General features: G+C 44.3%; 1 protein-coding gene across 1 annotated transcript in view; it reads right to left on the minus strand.

The window, feature by feature from the left end:
* The window catches only part of CILK1 (ciliogenesis associated kinase 1), an 82,890-nt gene that overhangs the window by 26,245 nt on the left and 37,000 nt on the right, over positions 1–19,645 (minus strand). Inside the window, exons 7-9 of the mRNA XM_082252046.1 lie at positions 14,315–14,486; positions 11,838–12,005; positions 6,329–6,622 (exon numbers count right to left, since the gene is read on the minus strand). Of these exons, the coding sequence (XP_082108172.1) occupies positions 6,329–6,622; positions 11,838–12,005; positions 14,315–14,486 (634 nt within the window). The remainder of the gene's footprint in view (positions 1–6,328; positions 6,623–11,837; positions 12,006–14,314; positions 14,487–19,645) is intronic.

Below are 19,645 nucleotides of genomic sequence, written 5' to 3' on the forward strand. Positions count from 1 at the left end.
TACCCCAGTACCGCAATCCCCCGTTGGCGCAACAATGCCAACACTGGGGCAAGTACTTTGGTAAGCACCCTGGGAGCGGAGGCGAGACCAAAGGGTAACGCCACAAATTGATAATGTTCTTCTGCTACGGCAATGCGAAGAAACCCCTGGTGTTCAACATAGTTAGGGATGTGTAGATATGTGTCCTTGATATCTATGGAGGCCAAAAAGTCTCCCTGGTGTAGTGACGCCACTACCGAACGAATGGATTCCATGCGAAACCTCTGTACCCGCACAAAGCGGTTCAGAGCCTTGAGATCCAGAATTGGACGCACTTTACCCTCTTTTCTGGGCACAGTAAACAGGTTGGAATAAAACTCTTGAAAAGCGTTCCTGAGAGGGAACTGGTACAATCACCCCTTTCGACAGTAGATCTTGTACCGCCGCCCGTAGATCTCCAATAGGTCTGGAGAGAGGCACAGAGTGGACGGGAAGAATCTGTCCGACAGACGAGACCGGAATTCGATCGCTGATTGGATCACTTTGTGAACCCTAGGAAATCCAAGGTTCCCAGAAAGAAGCAAAGACGCCCCCCCTACCCCAGAAACGGGTGAGGGCACCCCTTCATGCAGACGAGGATTAATCCGCAGATCCGGACTGGCTGGTCTTTGATTTACCTGACCATGGCATCTTGGAATTCCCAGAAGACTTGAACGATTTCCCTTTTTCTTGCAACCCGGAGGTACGAAAAAGCCGCTTATAAGCAGTGAAGGAAGGCCCCCGTCTATGACGTGGCGCCTTGCCCTTAGAGGACTGAGGAAGAAGAGTACTCTTCCCCCCTTTGATCAACTCATCCAGAAAGGATCCAAACAACTTCTCCCCCAAATAGGGAAGATCTGTCAAAGCGTTTTTGGAAGCCTGGTCTGCAGACCAGCTTTTCAATCCCACCATGCGTCTAATCGCAATCCCCATTCTGGCAACTAGGGGAGCCACATCCAAGGACGCATTACACATGAACACCAGGGCTTAAGCAATCTGGTCCATTAGTTCCAGCACTGCTGGGGGGAGCTGCTCAACTTTTCAGTTTCTCTTAGTAACTTCATCCATTCAGTAACCGTCTGTGACAATCTGACATTCATAAATATTGGTTTTAAAATGGAACCCACAAGCACATGCAGTGGCGGGATAGAGACTCCCCTCGCCTATCCACAGGGTCCCAGAAGGCCGGGGATTCTTCCACCGGAACCACAGTAGACTTATTCAGCCTGGAAACCGGGTGATCCACCTTAGGGGGCACTGTCTACCTAGTGGACACTGCATCTGCAAAAGGATAATGGCTTTTAAAGCACTTAGGCACCACTAGCATGTGTTTGACACCTTGCCGATTTTTGGGATTTGCAGGAGCCAATCCGACAACTGAGAACCCGACGCTGTAGATTCATCAGCCAATTTTAAAGTTTCCTGCACTGAAACTATAAGTGCTTCCATCAATGCGCGTTCCCGCTCGGCGGCGGCGGACAGGTCCTCTTCACCAACAGAATGTGAAGGCACCGACCCCTCAGGGTGGGGTGCGTCTGTGGCGGCCAAATCTGCCTCAAAATCTGAGGAAACTACCGAGGGAGGCGAAGGCAGAGGGCGTTTGCGGCTAGCGACGCTTTTACATACAAAATCTACCTTCGACACAAGGCTTTCCAAGACTGCTGTAAGCACAGACAGGGGCTGGCTGCGACCCAGAGTGTTCCGCAGCCACTCCTAGGGGGTCTGTAGGTGAAATAGTACCCCTGGGACTCCATATTACACAATATGGAAAAAAATGCAGCATCGCTTTAAAAGTCGCTAAATCACGATCCCACCGCTAACTTAGCGGTATACCTAGTCCCAATCCAATACAAGCCGATAGCAGAGTGGGTGAGTAAAACCTACAGGGGACCCCAGAAAACGTTACCAGACCGCTCAGGAGACTGCCAGCACGTTCTTGTGAAAGTGAAAGTAAAATGTTCCTTCACAGGAAATGACAATCATAGCCTGTCATAGATAGATATTCATGTTACATGCCGTTCGCCTTTCCAGCATTGTGGACTACAAGAAAATGGCCACCCCATGCATTCCTATGGGGAACTAACAAAAAATGGCTGCCCATGCATTTCAATGGGAGAATAGAAAGCATGAATCTACAGAAAAATGGTGGCCCCCACGGCGCGTCATGCAGTGTCCCGGACCCCCCAAGGGGGCACCAGACAAGAGGCATCAGAGGGTCCCTACGAAAGGACCCCACCAGGACAAGGCCACCCCCAAGAAAAAAGCTGCCGCGGCCGCAGTCCCCCCCCCCCCCCCCCAGAGGTAGGACCTGCTATGGGTAGGTGAAAAGACTTGGAGGGGTAGGCCTAGTATCCCAGAGGCAAGGGGTACCGAGGGAGCCCCGAGGGTCCGACTATTCCAGGGAGGGAGCCCACGTCCACCCCAAGACCGCCAGAGGATTGGGGAGACAGTATCACTCACCATACCATGGTACCAGGTGGGCGCCACTCCGCAGACCACCTCCCACCAAGGATGGGGGGGCTGCCAGCCAGTGGGTACGCTGCGACTCAGGGCGTTCCAGGTCAATCGCATCCCAGCGAGACTTGTCCACTTGCAGGCTCGTCCCTATCCATCGGGGCTCTGTCATGGCGAGGCCTAGTTCTGGACTATAACCTGCTCACACTCGCTGGCCAGGCTGGGAGATCATAAGGATCTAGAATATCCAGTCCGAAACCACAGCGGGCTGTTGTTTGTAGTTCTCCAGGAACTCTAACTAGTGAAAATAAAAAAGCACAAAAATTTCCCTATTATAGCTAAGACCGAAGTCCCAGCAGGGAACTAGGTCCTATTCCTAAACTAGGCAGAAACAACCTGGCTGCTGTAGCAGAGTGTGTGGGGTTAGGCCTGCAGGAACACCCCCATAGGCATGGTAAAGCTTTTTCCTGCCTAGTGTCCTATTCCTGATTTGAGGAGCATAACCCAATGGTCTAAGAAGATATAGAGCTGTGTCTGTCAATGAACGATAGAGAAAACCTTAATTGAATTTATGAATCAGCTAAATATTAATCCAAATAACAAAGCTGGACTATCAATGGAACAATGAACAGATCAATCATTTGGATGTGACCATCATTAGGCAAAACAATCTACTCACCACCAAAGTATACTTTAAACCAGGGGTGGGGGAACCTTTTTTTCTGCCAAGGGCCATTTGGGCATTTATAAAATCATTCGGGGGCCGTACAAAATTATCAACTTAAAAATGTGCCTGTTATATTTGGTCAAAAATTGAATTAACTCACCCCTAATGGGATGGCTGCAACTGCTTCTCTTTGGTGAGGTGTGTGATGTTAGCTGGTATTGATGATGTTGCTACTCGCAACTGGTTTTCCAGGTTTGCATCAGTCAGTCTGGAGCGCAGTCGACTTTGTGGTGGTAAGTTTTGAAAAGAACTGCTGGCGGGTAATGCTGTTGGGTATAGCTGGCTGGTACTGCTGTGGGTACTGCTGGCTCAGGCTGGTACTGCTGGCTTGTACTGTGCTGTGGGTACTGCTGGCTGGCTCAGGCTGGTACTGCTGTGGGTATTGCTGATTCAGGCTGGTAATGTGCTGTAAGTAGTGCCTTGGGTACTGCTGGCTCAGGCTGGTACTGCTGGCTGGTACTGTGCTGTGGGTACTGCTGGCTGGTACTGCTGGCTAGTACTGCTGGCTTAGGCTGGTACTGCTAGCTGGTACTGCTGGCTGGTATTGCTGTGGGTACTGCTGGCTGGTACTGTTGTGGGTACTGCTGACTCTGGCTGGTACTGCTGTGGGTACTACTGGCTCTGGCTGGTACTGCTGTGGGTACTGCTGTCTCTGGCTTATACTGCTGTGAGTACTGCTGGCTCTGGCTGGTACTGCTGGTTCTGGCTGGTACTGCTGTGTGTGCTGCTGGCAGGAAATGCTAGCTAGCAGCGGCGCCGCGCTGGAGGAAGAGGCAATGTTTCCTGTATTGGTCACAGGCGGAGTGCATTTGAAATCACTCCGCCTGTGACTCACTTGACTGACAGAACGGAGCCGGAACTATACAGGAAGCATTGGCTCCGTTCTGACAGATCAGCTGAGAGACACCAACTCAGCTGCACGGGGGCCGGACCAAATGACTTTGAGGGCCGCATACGGCCCCCGGGACGTAGGTTCCCCACCCCTGCTTTAAGCCGACAAACCGCAACAGTTACCTCCCCATACACAGTGGGCACCACCCTGTACGGATGAGGAATATCTCAAAGGGGCAATTTATGCGGGTTAGGAGGAGTTGCACCACCGACACCGACTTTCTGCAACAATCCCAAGTAATTAAAAATAGATTTGTGGAAAATAGATATAGAGCTGATCACTTGGATGGGTCATTCAATCTATCAGACAAATATCTCAAGAGTCTTGTTTAGTGGAGAACAACAAAATGATGATAAACATGAATGGAGATTTATTAATAAATACCATGACCAATATAGAGAGGTGGAAGATATTTTTAGGAAATATTGGAAAATATTGAGTATGGATAAGGTTCTTAATGGATCTCTCCCTGATAAACCGATTTTTTTTCTATCTTTAGGAAGGAGCCCTCTTTTGTTGATATGGTTGTTAAAAAAAAGTCCATGACCCACCAGAAAGACCACAAATGTTTTGAGACAGGGCGGGTTTTTATGCCTGTAGGAAATGTAGGGCTTGCCAAAAAGTAAGGGGTCTAACCAGGGTCAGGCCGATGGCCAATGCTAAAGAATTTGACATTAAGGATTTCATCTCATGTAATTCCACCCATGTGGTGTATGCCCTGGAAGTCCCATGTGGGCTAATGTATATTGGCCGCACTAAAAGAACATTGGGAAAACGTGTGTCAGAATATGGAATTAACAACTCTATAGGATATAAAGACCACAGTGTCTCCTTAAACTTTAGGCGCAAACACAACAGGGACACTTCAGGACTGATGTTTTGGGGATCGATAAAACGTATACAGTTTGGAGAGGGTCAAATAGGGTAAGGGAATTATCCAAAATGATGGATTTTTTTAATTGATACACTAAGCCCTGAGAGAATGTATGTTGAATTGGTTCTAAACTGTTTTACAAGTGATTATTAATCATTTTGATTCTGGGTTATATAATTATGATTTAGGGTAATTGGATCACCAAAGTCTTTTATATATAATATTTACATTATACTGTATATAACATTTTTATATAAGATTGAAAAAATTGAACTTATAGATTTGTATAGAATACGCTTTATGATTTTTAATATGTAATTTTAATAATTGTGTATTGTTTATAGAAAATAAATAATTGCCCTACATATGGAACAATGTGGGATTTCTATGAATTGGAGTGGTTGCAGTTTCAAGCGCACGATTTGTTGAGTTGTGTGCTGGGACTGTAACACATAAGTTAGTTCCTACTTGATTCGATATTTTAATAATATCCAGTGTGTAGGTTTAGATCTGATCTGTGACACATATTGGGGTCATACACAATTATCGATCAAATCGAGCCCGAGGTCTAGTTTGCTGATGACCGGCTTGAGTAGAACGGTTAATACCACTAATTGATAATGTATAAACTAGGGAGACCTTATGCTAATGTATAAACTAGGGAGACCTTATTATCTAAAGGAAAATCTAAAGGCAATTATTCTTTAAGGATCTGGTGAGTGCAACACCTGAATGGAGAGGTTCGCACGAGGTGTGGTGAAGGGGCTGTTATGTTCGATCACCCCTAACACTTTCAAGATTTTAGAGTGGAGCTACTTTACTGCCATCAGTCGCATTGATCACATGGTGCAATGACTTGGAACTTTTTGGATGCATGTGGTGTATCATAAACTGGTTAAGCGCAGCTAATGCGTCAATGATTTTATTGGATTTCAAGCATATATGGTTATGCTTGGGACATGCTGTATGATGCAGAACTGCTGGAACCGCTACTAAAAAGGACCCACAGCAACCGGATTTCACTTTGAATCCATTTAAAACTATTGAAAAAAAAGCTAAAACAAAGTGTTTTATAAAAGCAAAGTTCCCATAATAATATAAAAAAAAAAAAAAAAAGAATGACCCAGTATACTCCCATTACAAATGTAAAACCTGCTATTAATACACACAAACATAAGTTCAAGGTTCCTTCTAAATGTTAAAGGTAAAATGTAAATATTCTTTTACCACTGAAATGAAAATGCTACATATGCTAAATATATTCTATAGTTTTTTTTACACAACTATTGTCACAGAGTATGTAGTATACCCTATGGGTAACATTTTCATTTGCCCCAGTTGTCAGGAAATCCTTGGTACTTACAAATGAAGGTTGATTGCTTCTTGCAGGTAGCAGTGGGTGGATGATGGAGCCTCTTTCTTGGGAACTTTCTAAAGAATCTGTTGTGGATGTACTCATTTTAACAGGATGTCCATTTGACTGGCTTTGCTGGAGGGCTCGGGTTGAGAGTCTAGTATTAAATTTTGGAGGAGGCTGAGCAGGTGGTACGGGTTTGATATGCTTCTCCTGGATCTCTTTCTGTGGTTTTGATAACTCTTGAATTCTTTGAGGTGTTCCAAGAGCTTGACCCACTTGAAAATAAGGATGCCTGAGAGCCTACCATTGAAAAAATAGCAATGAATTCATATAATGTAAAAAGCCCTATTCATGCCTGTTTGAAATACACCTCTAAAATAAGTATGCATGAGGTTAGCCTTGAATATATGCTTTACAATTATACAATGATCAAAAAAAAATGAAAGGAACAATTTTTAATCAGAGTATAGCATCAAGTCAATTAAACTCCTGGTATACTGATTTGGTCAGTTAAGTAGCAGAGGGAGTTGTTAATCAGTTTCAGCTGCTTTGATATAAATGAAAACAACAACAGGGGCACTAGATAGGCAACAATGAGACAACCTACAAAAAACAGAATGGTTTTCAGGTGTAGGCCACTGAAATGTTTTTCCCTAGTCACCTTTTCTGAATGTTTTTCACTAGTTTGGCATTTGGCTAGGTTCAGTGTCACTACTGGTAGCATTAGGCGATACCTGGACCCTATAGGAGGTTGCACAGGCACTCCAAGATGGCACATCATTATGTGCCATTGCCAGGTTTGCTGTGTCACCCAGCACAGTCTTAAGAGTATGGAGGAGATACCAGGTGCCAGGCAGTTACTCTAGGGGAACCCTGTGTTCATTGCTAACAGAACAGCGGTCTGCCGTGTTTACAATGGCAGACCGCCGTTCTGTCGCCACGAGGAGCGATTGCAGATTCCTGGCAGCAATCGCAGCCGCCGGCCCCATAGATCAGTTTCCCCTCTGGCGAATGGGCGCACCCCCATGATCAATCCCAGGAAGCGTCGTACAGGTACGTAGTTTCACGGGAACCTGCCGTCGTATATCTGCTTTGGCTGGTCAGCAAGTGGTTCAAAACTGTTATGAACAGAAACCGGTTTCTAGCTTTAATTATACATGGATATGGAAAATGACAAGTCTCTTACGTTCATTTACGGGCACAGCTCGGCTGAATCTTGACCATTGGGTTATGTCGCTACCTACAGGAGTAGGACACTAGGCCGAAAAATAACTTTGCACCGCCTATAGGCAGTTCCTTCTGGCATAAAACCCCCTTTCTGCTATAGGCATCCAGTTTTTCTGCCTAGTGTTCAGGAGTAGAGACCTGGGTCCTTGCTGGGACCTGCAGTTGCATGTTTTTTTTCTCTTCGACTTTTTTCCTGCAGAGACCTTCTATTGGGCTGGGCGACGGGCTGGATAATCTAGATCCAGTGGTTACCCCAGTCTGGCCAGCGAGAATGCGCAGACCCCTAGCTACGCGCTGGGTAGGCTGCGACATGCCCCATCCTGGACCGGGGCAGCCAGCGTGTTAAACGTCTCATGGAGACATGTGACCGGGCATCGATAGTCCCCGTCACAGTGTTACCCTGGCCGACAACCCCCCCCCCCCCACTTCGTGGCGAGGAGGATTCTGTCTTGGGAGTGCTACCCATACGCATTGCTGGATCAGTAAGTAGATGCCCCCTCCTTTCCTGGATGTGGTGTCCCTGCATCACGGACACTGGGCTGTGTGTACTGGCGTGTGACACACAGATTCATGCCTAGAATGACTGTGTCCCCTGGCCTGGGTAGCTGCGGGTGCCCTTCTCCCCCCTCCCTCAGTTTCCTAGTAGATGGGAGTAATCTGGGCAGTACTGCTCCTGCTCCCCTTGGATGCCCTGGAGCTTGTATGGGGCTTGGGGAGCATGTTTGTGGTCGGGCCCTCCACCACTTTAGGCCGCAGCTTTGCAGCCTACTGGCTGTGCTGCTGAGCCAGGCTCTTCCTTCTGGATGGGCGGCGCTGTGGGGGCTTTCCTCTTATGGTGGTTCTGGTCCCCTGTCCAGCAAGCCAGAGCACACTTCCTTCTCTTCCTCTGGACGGGTCGTTATTACGGAATGCCAGCCTATCCGGCTAGAGGGAGAGGTCTTGGTTCAAGGTCAAAATGAGGAGTTTAGACTCTGGAAGCGGTTCGCCTACTCCTCACTGTCCTCAGGCTAAAGGCATTCAGGTTGACTTGGGTGCTTTCGATTATCTTTCTCTGTTCGCTTCCTGTCTGGGTCTGATCAGACACTACCACCACTGTGGCCCATGTCTTCAACCAGGGTGGCACCTGCACTCTGGCAACAGCGTTGGAGGCTTCCTACCTTTTGTTGGGGGTGAGGCAGCATTCTGGTTTTCTCCGCCGTGCACATTCCCAGTGTTGAGAATTGGAATGGGAAGCGAGTTCTGCACCCACGCAGTTTTTTTTAGCAGATCTGCCTAAAGTGAGGAATCTCAGAAGTGGTTGTTCTGACATCCTGCCTCACAAAGAGGTACAACAATTGGGACGATACTGCGGGTTCTCCTGGCGGATTTAATGGGTGTGCTGGTGCCATCGTGGGACCAGTGTTCTCTGTCTGCCTTTCCTCCTCTCAGACTGCTCCCTCGCCTGCTGCAAGAGATTATGGGACAACAACTGTAGGGATTCCGATCCTTCTAGTGTCTCCAGACTGCTTTATGGTACACTTACATGGTGCAGCTGGTCTTGGATGCTAGTTTACCACCCTGCATGACTTTCTAGGGGGACGTCGTTTGATGCCCCCAGTGCTTTCTCTGTTACCCCCATGCCTTCCTTTAGGGGAGTATTGAGGATATTACCCTGCTTACTATTTCTCGAAGGGTTGCCCCTTTTAGTAAACATTGCTTCTGCGAGGCGCGTCCCAGTTGGCGGTCTTGTTCGTCTCCCTGTTTGTTTTTACACAAGGTTAAGGTAACTTTTCATTTGTACCTCTCATTTCTGAGCAGGTGGCATTCGTTTTTTGCTTAACTGAGGACATCGCCCTGCCTTGTGTCTACGGATTTTGCATCCTAAGGTGCTTGCGCTGCATGCCTTTGGATAAGGTCGGTGTGGTTCGTGTGTCCTTGTCCGCTGGGACCTCTTGCAGGTTGGTTAACAGTCTTTTATGCGCTCAGTAGCCTCCAGATGGGTCTGGGCCTCCTCTGCCATGTTTTCTGTTGGACGCTTACTCAGGTATACACTCTTCAGGGGCAGGCTCCTCCCTTACCCGTTATGGCACGCTCCACGAGAGTGTTAGTCCTTCTGGTGCTTTGTGGCATCTGTGTCTCAAGGTTGTGAGGCAGCTACATGGTCTGTGCATTCTCTTACTAAATTTTTACTGTTGATAGGTTTGCCTATTCATGCATTTCTTTTGGCCACAAAGTTTTGCAGGTGGCTGTTTACTGTTCCTTTAGGGGTTGGTTGGGTGGATGGCATGTTTACCTGGTTGTTCCAATTGCTTTTTGGTTTGCGCACCCCTCACATTGAGGCACTGCTTTGGGACATCCCAACGGTTAAGATTCAGTAGAGCTGTGTCTGTCAAGGAACGTAAGAGAAAACAGGATTTTTTATTACTCACCGTAAAATTCCTTTCCCTGAGTTCACTGACGGACACAGCACCCACCCCTCCTATTGGACTTTTTTCTTCTGAAACTGCTTGGTTACAAACTGGAAGCCTATAGCAGAGAGGGGTGTTTATGCCAGAAGGGACTGCCCATTGGCGGTGCCAAGTTCTTTTTCTGCCTAGTGTCCTAGTTCTGCCCTGTAGGTGGCGACAAAACCCACTGGTCAAGATTCAGCAGGGCTGTGTTCATCAAAAACTCAGAGAAAGGGATTTCTGTCTCTGTGGTCATTTCACAAACTCACCCCCCATACAATTAGAAAACACTCCCCTAGGCTCACACCTAACCCTTTGATCACCACTGTGTTAACCCCTTCCCTGGCAATGTCATTATTACAGTAACAGTGCATATTTTTAGCACTGATTACTGTAGTAATGTCACTGGTCCCCCCAAAAGTGTCAAAAATGTCAGTTAGGGGTCCGATCTGTCCGCCACAATGTCGCAGTCATGCAAAAAAAAAAAAAAAAAAACGATGATCACCGCCATTACTAGTAAAAATAAATAAATAACAATGACATTAAATCTTTCATCTAGTTCGTAGATTCAATAACTTTTGCGCAAACCAATCAAAATACGCTTATTGCGATTTTGTTTACCAAAAATATGTAGCAGAATACAAATTGGCCTTTTTGGGGAGGAATGTTATATAGCAGAATGTGAAAAATATTGTTTTTTTTTTTTCTTCAGAATTGTCGCTCTTTTTTTGTTTCTGGCGCAAAAAAAAAAAAAAAAAAAAAGCAGAGGTGATCAAATACCAACAAAAGAAAGCTATTTGTGGGGGGGAAAAAAAAAAAAAGACATCAATTTTATTTTGGTACAGTGTCGCATGGCCGCGCAATTTTCAGTTAAAATAACCCAGTGCTGAATCGCAAAAAATGGCCTGGTCATTAAGGAGGCAAATCCCTCCGGTCCAGAAGTGGTTAAGGAGTCAGGCAGAGATTGTAATAGCTTACCTTTCATACCTAATCTACAAAGAGATCTCTACACTTACTACAACACAAATATGGAAGAGCAAGTATTTAAAATACTATATGCTGCTTTAAAAACAACTTACTGAAATAATATATGTACAATTACACAAATACGAAACCATGTTTTTTTTAACTTTATTCTGAATTTTGCTATTCTACTTTGCCAGCCATTTTAGAATAAAAGTGGTTTACCAATAGTAGTAGTGTTTTATGAAAGGATAAAAGGTCAAAACTCCCCTTCAACACTAAGGCCCCTTTCACCCTTATGCGACCTAAAAGTTGCACGATTTTACTATGATTTTTCCTGGACTTTTGCAAAATGTATTGCAACTTGGGCTATATTTCAGGGCTCCATGGAGTTGTGTATTGCTTAATTTTTAGTCTTTAGGGTGGTCTGTAGGGTGACATTGTGGCTGGGAAGGAGCCAAAGCACAGAGATACAGGCAATAGCCAGATTACATGGCATGAAGATGCAGGCATTCCACACACTCAGAAACGTGGAATGCTAAAACGTCTAGAGGAGGCTGTAGCTCTGCAAGAGAACAAAGATCAGCAGCAATATTATCAGTACTGGAAAGTATTCTAAATGTATTTATAAAGGCTGTTTAGATTTCTCTTTAATGTTGTGCCGCAATACCAAATTGCATTAGCAATAAGTACATATCAGCTCTAGGATTATCAGCCTCTGTTCAAAGAAAACCCAGACACTTGCAATTGGGGAGGAAAAGAACCTGGAAGACAATCCAGAGAAGGCAGTGATTTCTGAGTTTCCCCTAAATTCCCTTCAAGCATATTTACAAGCTCAATTTCATTAACAGCTTAAGTTTACTCAAGTTAGCTAGTCTATCGTGACTTACAGTACCCACCTTGCTAGCTGTTGGCCGTTTCTTAGGGTCCCACTGAAGCATATCTCGCATGATCTGGATTCCTTCACTACTTGCATTAGGGATTAATGATTTTAGGTTATTAGGAACACACTGAGGCCAACGAAAATTCATTGCGGTGGCAAGTTGGTAACCGTCAGGCCAGTCAGTCTAAGTAAGAGAATGATAGCATTAGAATATAAAAGTGATAGAATGGTAAAATACAAGAGAATATTAGAGTATACCTTTCTGAACCCTAATGGCTTTACAGGCTACAGCACCACAATGATCGCACTGCACCTATACTTAGATGCCCTACCCAGCATCCTGAGTGCCCTATATTCTGAAGGCTCGTTCGCCTTTTTTCGTTACTTGCATGTTCCCTTACGCCCGAGAGTATAAGTGGTTCTTCTGTCTAAAGGGTGGGAGTTCTCTTGATACTACCAGAATGTGGGGAAATTTGTATGTTATAGAACCCCAGTATTTAGGGGCCCTTGTTATGCTGGAAAGGGAATGAGAAAGTAAATTCAGGAGCCAAAAGGTCCCAGCATTACACTGCTGTAGCCTGCTCCATACTTTTCGGGTACTGTTTTACTTAAAGTGGAACTATAGTTGGAAAGTTAGGTCCTGATAGATCACTTCATTCTGGCCCTTTTTGCACATATGGCTAAGAAAAACATTTAAAATAAGAGCCTAAATTGTTTAAAATCCAGTAAATGCGCAGTCTCATCCTGCTCTGCACAGAAACAGTTGCCTTGTATTCTCAGCACTGTGCCTAAATCAGAGAAGTCACTGGAGGCCGATCTGCTGACAGCATAAAGATTTACTGCTTCAGAGTAGAAAAGAAGCAACAGAAATCACACAGACTGTGCTGAAGAAGGAGAGATTAGGGAGAGAGAAAAGAAAAGCAGTAGAGATGACATGACAAACTTTGCTGCCATGGATACACAAAATAGTTAAACTTACAAGGGCTATGAGACTGAGCAGTGTCAATCACCCTTTCTAGCAGAACCAAGACATACCAATCAAGGCTGGAAATGCACACATTTTAATTGCAGAAAGTGACATCCATTTTTTGAGACTAAAGCAAGCCACATATTATGCAATTTTCATTACTTCAACCATTGGGTGAAGGAAAGACATAGGCTCGCTATTCCCATCAACACAGTCAGTTTTGATGGGGAAATCACTCTCGCTGCGCTATTGTATTCGGACAGTGAGGGTTTTCCCCAACGTCAGAATACAATGACCACTGCTGTTGGCCAAAGCTGACAGTAGTGAAGCGCAGGAAAAACCCAACAGGCTGGTTGTACTGAAGTCGATCAACAGATAGACTTCAGTACAACTAGACTGCATATAGATGGATTTGCAGGGGTGTCAAACTGGCAGCCCTCCAGCTGTAGCAGAACTACAAGTCCCATCATGCCTCTGCCTGTGGGAGTCATGCTTGCAACTGTCAGCCTTGCAATGCCTCATGGGACTTGTAGTTCTGCAACAGCTGGAGGGCCACCAGTTTAACCAGTTCTTGCTGAATTTCAATTTGTCTATGGCTAGCCTAAGGAGAGGGGGAGAATTTGCAGTAAGGAAGGGACTTCTCTGGGTTTCAACAAAATGGCGGTCTCCAGTAAGAAGAAACAGAAGCAATGCTGGAGGCAATTCACAGCACACACTGATTTTGGTAGCATAAATATTATTGTGGAATGCATGTTCTTTTGTTAAAGAACATTATTTGTTATCAAACAGTTATGGGTAAAATTTCACTTTATAGTAAAAAATAGAATGATTCTTAAAGTGGAGTTCCACCCTAAAATGATACTTACCTCCATCTTCTCGCTCCGGGTCACCTGAAAAACAAATGGATAATCGCAATTTTTTTTTTACTTAACTCGTTTAGAAGAAAATATACTTACCTTACTTCCTCTTCCTCCCCTCAGAGGCCACGGCGATTCGTCACTTCCTGGCTTGCAATGATTCCTGGGAGCGTAACGTCATCGCTCCCAGGAATCAATGCGCCTGCACCGGCCCCGACGTCAGTTCCGGTGCAGGCGCCGTCATACCTCGCTAAACAGCTTCTGGGCATGCCCAGAAGCTGTGCAGGGATGACGCTGCGGCACCGGAAGTGACGGCGGGGCCGGTGCAGTGCATCGTGGGACCGAAGAAGACGGAAGAGGACACAGAAGAGGATCGCGCTGGCTTCAAGCTGCCCACACCTGAGATGGCAGCGCTGGAGAATACATTTTCAAGGTAAGTATTTCTTCTTTCAGGTAAGTGCAACCCGGGACAGATCAGAGGCTAGCCATTGTGGAATGCACTAGCCCTGACTGTCCCGGGGGTATTTTTATAAATAAAAAAACGTTCACTGGGTGGAACTCCACTTTAAGCCATAAACCACAGGAGATTTTAAGTTTTTAAATAGTACACATTTAAAATGTACATGGTTGAAGCTAGTGACCGACAAGAATACATAAACCAGGTCATACCTTTTTAGGTGTCCCAAGAACCTGGCAAATCTTGAATATTGTATCTATTTCACTGGAGCCTGGGAAAAGAGGTCTTAGAGTATAGACTTCAGCCATGATGCAACCAACAGCCCAAACATCGATGGGAGAGTTATAATTTGTAGATCTAAGTAGTACTTCAGGGGCTCGGTACCTGTGAATGCAGCACAACAGCATTATCGAAGTATGTATCTTACATAAAGTGGGTAAAATAAATATTAAACGTCACCATTTTTCTAGGTAAATCTATTTCTAAAGGTGCTATTGACATGAAATTTTCACCACATGTCGGTAACAACCCATGCAATCCATACAAAGTAATCAAAACAAATAAATACGGAAATTAGGTGCTGTGCAATAAAATGGAATGGCACAGGGAAAAAGTATTGAACACGTTAACTGAAATTTATTTAATACAAATCCTTTGTTGGTAATGACAGCTTCAAGATGCCTCCTGTACGGAGAAACTAATCGCATGCTTTGCTAAGGTGTGACTTTGGCCCATTCTTCCCACAAACAGTCCTGAAGGTTCTGTGGGCCTCTTCTATGAACTCTAATATTTAGTTCTTCCCATAGATTTTCTATTGGATTCAAGTCAGGTGATTGGCTAGGCCATTCTAGCAGCTTTATTTTCTTTCCTTTAAACCAATTTAGAGTTTCCTTGGCTTTGTGTTTGGGATCATTGTCTTGCTGAAATGTCTTCATCATCCTGGTAGATGGCAGCAGATTTTAATCAAGAACGTCTTTGCACATTTTTCCATTCATCCTTTCTTCAATAACATGAAGTTTTCCAGTATCATATGCTATAAAACAGCCCCACACCATGATGTTCCCACCTTTAAATTTTACTGTTGGGTATGGCGTTTTTGGGTGCCATTTGACCTCCAAACACGATGTGTATTATGAGATTACTAATACACAGCGCAAGAAGGTCGTGATGAAATAATAATAATAAATTACCATCAATAATAAGCAAATAAAATGTGAAACATTTTTGTTGTTTCGGGACCAAGCCTCATCCTGAGCACCGCAGCTAGGAAGTTAGGAAGCTAATCTGCTATTGATTTGAACTACGCCTGTTCTTATCTGATTAAATGGGAGTGTAACCTTTATTTTCATTCAATAAAATTGGAAAACGGATTTACACTGTTGTGCACTTTCCTTTCCCCATATGATTGCATATCGTGCTGCTAATTGCTGGGAGAATTATCCACTAGACCTCCAAGGATATCCATCTGGTCCTTTACTAGGACACAAGCTTTTTTGACCTTTTATGCTATATTGCATAGGGGTCATTTTAGTCCGGTAAGTGGAACATCCAAAGGGGGGTGGATCTGTATCTACACTGCACTGGATTGCTAGCATGGTTTTGCACATATCTATTGGCACTTTAACACTTGGACTATTTTCACTGGCTACTTAATGAATGCACTTTATATTTAATTTTTGGACTTTCACGTGGAATTATTCACTATTTATTTCTAAGTGTTTTTTTTGTATATGATTAAGTAATGTAATTATCACAACATAATTTATTGCAATTTTTTGCACGTTGCACTTTTACCTGTGTTTCACATTTTATTTGCTTATTATTGATGGTAATTTATTATTATTTCATCACGACCTTCTTGCGCTGTGTATTAGTAATCTCATATTTAAGAATTTTTTTATAATTTTCTGAACAGCAGCATTTTGGTTTTTTAGCACATTATTTCATCCATAGCGCAGAGAACTTTTATATTAGTTCAACACGATGTGTATTATGGCATCCAAAGAGTTCAATTTTGGTCTCATCTGACGAGACTATATTCTCCCAATATTTCACAGGTTTGTCTAAATGTTGTGCAGCAAACTAATCAGGCTTTTTCTTCAGCAATGGAGTCTTGCATGGTGAGCGTGCTAACAGGCCATGGCGGTTGAGTGCATTACTTGTTGCTCGCTTTCACGCAATTGTACCTGCTAATTCCAGGTCTTTCTGAAGCTATCCACGAGTGGTCCTTGGCCCTTTGGCAACTCTTCTGATAATTATTTTCACTCCCCGGTCAGAAATCTTGCAAGGAGCACCTGGTCATGGCCAGTTTATTGTCAAATGATGTACTTTCCACTCCTGGATTATGGCCACAACTGTGCTCACTGGAACATTCAGAAGTTTGGAAATCCTTCTGTAACCAATGCCATCAGAATGTTTTACAGCTCTAAGTTTGCATAGGTCTTGAGAGAGCTCTTTGCTTTACCAATCACGAGATGTTTTTTGTGTGACACCTTGGTAAGGAGACACCTTTTTTATAGGCCATCAGCTGAGATGAACTAGCTGATATTAATTTGTACTGACAAGGGGCAAGATTGCTTTCTAATTACTGGTAGATTTCAGCTGGTGTCTTTGCTTTCCATGCCTTCAATACGTTTTCCCTGTGGCATTCCATTTTATTACACATAACAATTTCTGAACTCATTTGTGTTGGTTTCTTTCTATGTATGGGTTTTTACTGACATGTTGTGAACATTTCATGACAATAGCACCTTTAGAAATAAGAAACATTTACTTTACCCGCTGTGTGTGCATATATACATTTTATACACACACACACACACACACACACACACACACACACACACACACAGTAGCTCACAAAAGTGAGTACACCCCTCACATTTTTGTTAATATTTTATTATATCTTTCATGTGACCACACTGAAGAAATGCCACTTTGCTACAATGTAAAGTAGTGAGTGTACAGCTTTTATAACAGTGTAAATTTGCTGTACCGCTGGCAACAAAAGTGAGTACACCTCTAAGTGAAAATGTCCAAATTGGGCCCAAAGTGTCAATATTTTGTGTGGCCACCATTATTTTCCAGCACTGCCTTAACCCTCTTGGGCATGGAGTTCACCAGAGCTTCACAGGTTGCCAGTGGAGTCCTCTTCCACCCCTCCATGACTAGATCACGGAGCTGGTGGATGTTAGAGACCTTGCGCTCCTCCAGCTTCCGTTTAAGGGTGCTCCAAAGATGCTCAATAGGGTTTAGGTCTGAAGAGAAGCTTGGCCAGTCCATCACCTTTACCCTCAGCTTCTTTAGCAAGGCAGTGGTCCTCTTGGAGTTGTGTTTGGGGTCGACGCTGAGCACGTGCACTCAACTCCTTTGGTCCACCATGGCGAGGCCTATTCCGAGTGGAACCTGTCCTGTTAAACAGCTGTATGGTCTTGGTTACCGTGCTGCAGCTCAGTTTCAGGGTCTTGGCCATCTTTATGTAGAGCAACAATTCTTTTTTTCAGATCCTCAAAGAAGTTCCTTGCCATGAGGTGCCATGTTGAACTTCCAGTGACTAGTATGAGAGAGTGAGAGCGAGAACACCAAATGTAAACACACCTGCTCCGCATTCACACCTGAGACTTTGTAACACTAACGAGTCACATGACACCAGGGAGAGAAAATGGCTCAGTGGGCACAATTTGCACATTTTTACTTAGGGGTGAACTCACTTTTGATGCCAGCGGTTTAGACATAAATGACTGTGTGTTGAGATATTTTGAGGGTACAGAAAATTGACACTGTTATACAAGATGTACACACTACTTTACATTGTATTACAGTGTAATTTCTTCAGTGTTGTCACTTGAAAAGATATAATAAAATATTTACAAAAATGTGAGGGGTGTACTCACTGTTGTGGGATACTGTATATATATATATATATATATATATATATATTACAGTATCTCACAAAAATGAGTACACCCCTCTTAATTTTTTTTGTAAATATTTTATTATATCTTTTCATGTGACAACACTGAAGAAATTACATTTTGCTGCAATGTAAAGTAGTGAGTGTACAGCTTGTATAACAGTGTAAATTTGCTGTCCCCTCAAAATAACTCAACACACAGCCATTGATGTCTAAACAGCTGTGTTACCAGGTCTCAGGTGTGAATGGGGAGCAGGTGTGTTAAATTTGGTGTTATTGCTCTCACTCACTCATACTGGTCACCGGAAGTTCAACATGGCACCTCATGACAAAGAACTCTCTAAGAATCTGAAAAAAAAAAAAAAAATTGTTGCTCTATATAAAGATGGCCTATGCTATAAGTAGATTGCCAAGACCCTGAAACTGAGCTGCAGCATGGTGGCTAAGACCTTACAGCAGTTTAACCACTTTTACCTTACAAAATTTTACCCCCTTCCTGACCAGGGCCTATTTTGCGATTCGGCACTGCGTGACTTTAACGGACAATTCCGCGGTCGTGCGACGCTGTACCTTAACCACTTGCCGACCGCCGCACGACTATCTACGTCGGCGGTCAGCCCCTCACAGGCAAACTAACGTAGGGCTACGTTGCTTGCTTGTGAGGGTCTAGGGAGCGAGCGCGCGCCCCCGGAGGCGCGCTCCCGCGTGGTCACAGGCCCCCCCCGCGCGTGTGACCAGCGGACCCGATGTCCGCCGGTCACTCGGCGATCGGCGGGGGAGAGGGAGAATGTCAGGCAGCTTGTGTAAACAAGCTGCCTGTCATTCTCCTCGCTGCAAAGACACAGATCACATGGATCTACTATGTAGATCCGTTGATCAGTGTCCTTACAGCTGAAGCCACAGCCAATCACAGTAGAAAGCACGCCCCTAGGGACACACACAGCCCCTCCCTCCCAAATAAAGTTAACCCCTTCACTACCAGTGTATTTTTACAGTAACAGTGCATATATATAGCACTGATTACTGTAGAAATGTCACTGGTACCCCCAAAAGTGTCAAAAATTTCAGTCAAGGGTCCGATCTGTCCGCCGCAATGTCGCAGTCCCGCAAAAAAAAAAAAAAATCGCAGATCGCCGCCATTACGCGTTAAAAAAAAAAAACAACAAAAATGACAAAAATCTTTCCCTTTGTTAGTAAACGCGATAACTTTTGCGCAAACCAATCAAAATACGCTTTTTGCGATTTTTTTTTTACCAAACATAGGTAGCATAAAACAAATTGGCCGAAAATGTTAAAAAATTTTGATTTTTACATTTTTTTTGGGGGAATTTCATATAAAAAAATGTGAAAAATATTGTTATTTTTGCAAAATTGACGCTCTTTTTTTGTTTATAGCGCGTGATCAAAAAATCGCACAGGTGATCAAATACCACCAAAAGAAAGCTCTGTTTGTGGGAAAAAAATGACGCCAAATTCGTTTAGGTACAGCGTCGCACGACCGCGCAATTGTCCGTTAAAGTCACGCAGTGCCGAATCGCAAAATACCCCCTGGTCGGAATGGGGGTAAAATCTTCCGGGGCTTAAGTGGTTAACAAATTTGATGTCCTTTTTTCCCACAAACAGAGCTTTC

The sequence above is a fragment of the Pelophylax lessonae genome (genome assembly GCF_965119305.1).
Source record: "Pelophylax lessonae genome assembly, chromosome: 3".
NCBI classification, from domain to species: Eukaryota; Metazoa; Chordata; class Amphibia; order Anura; family Ranidae; genus Pelophylax; species Pelophylax lessonae.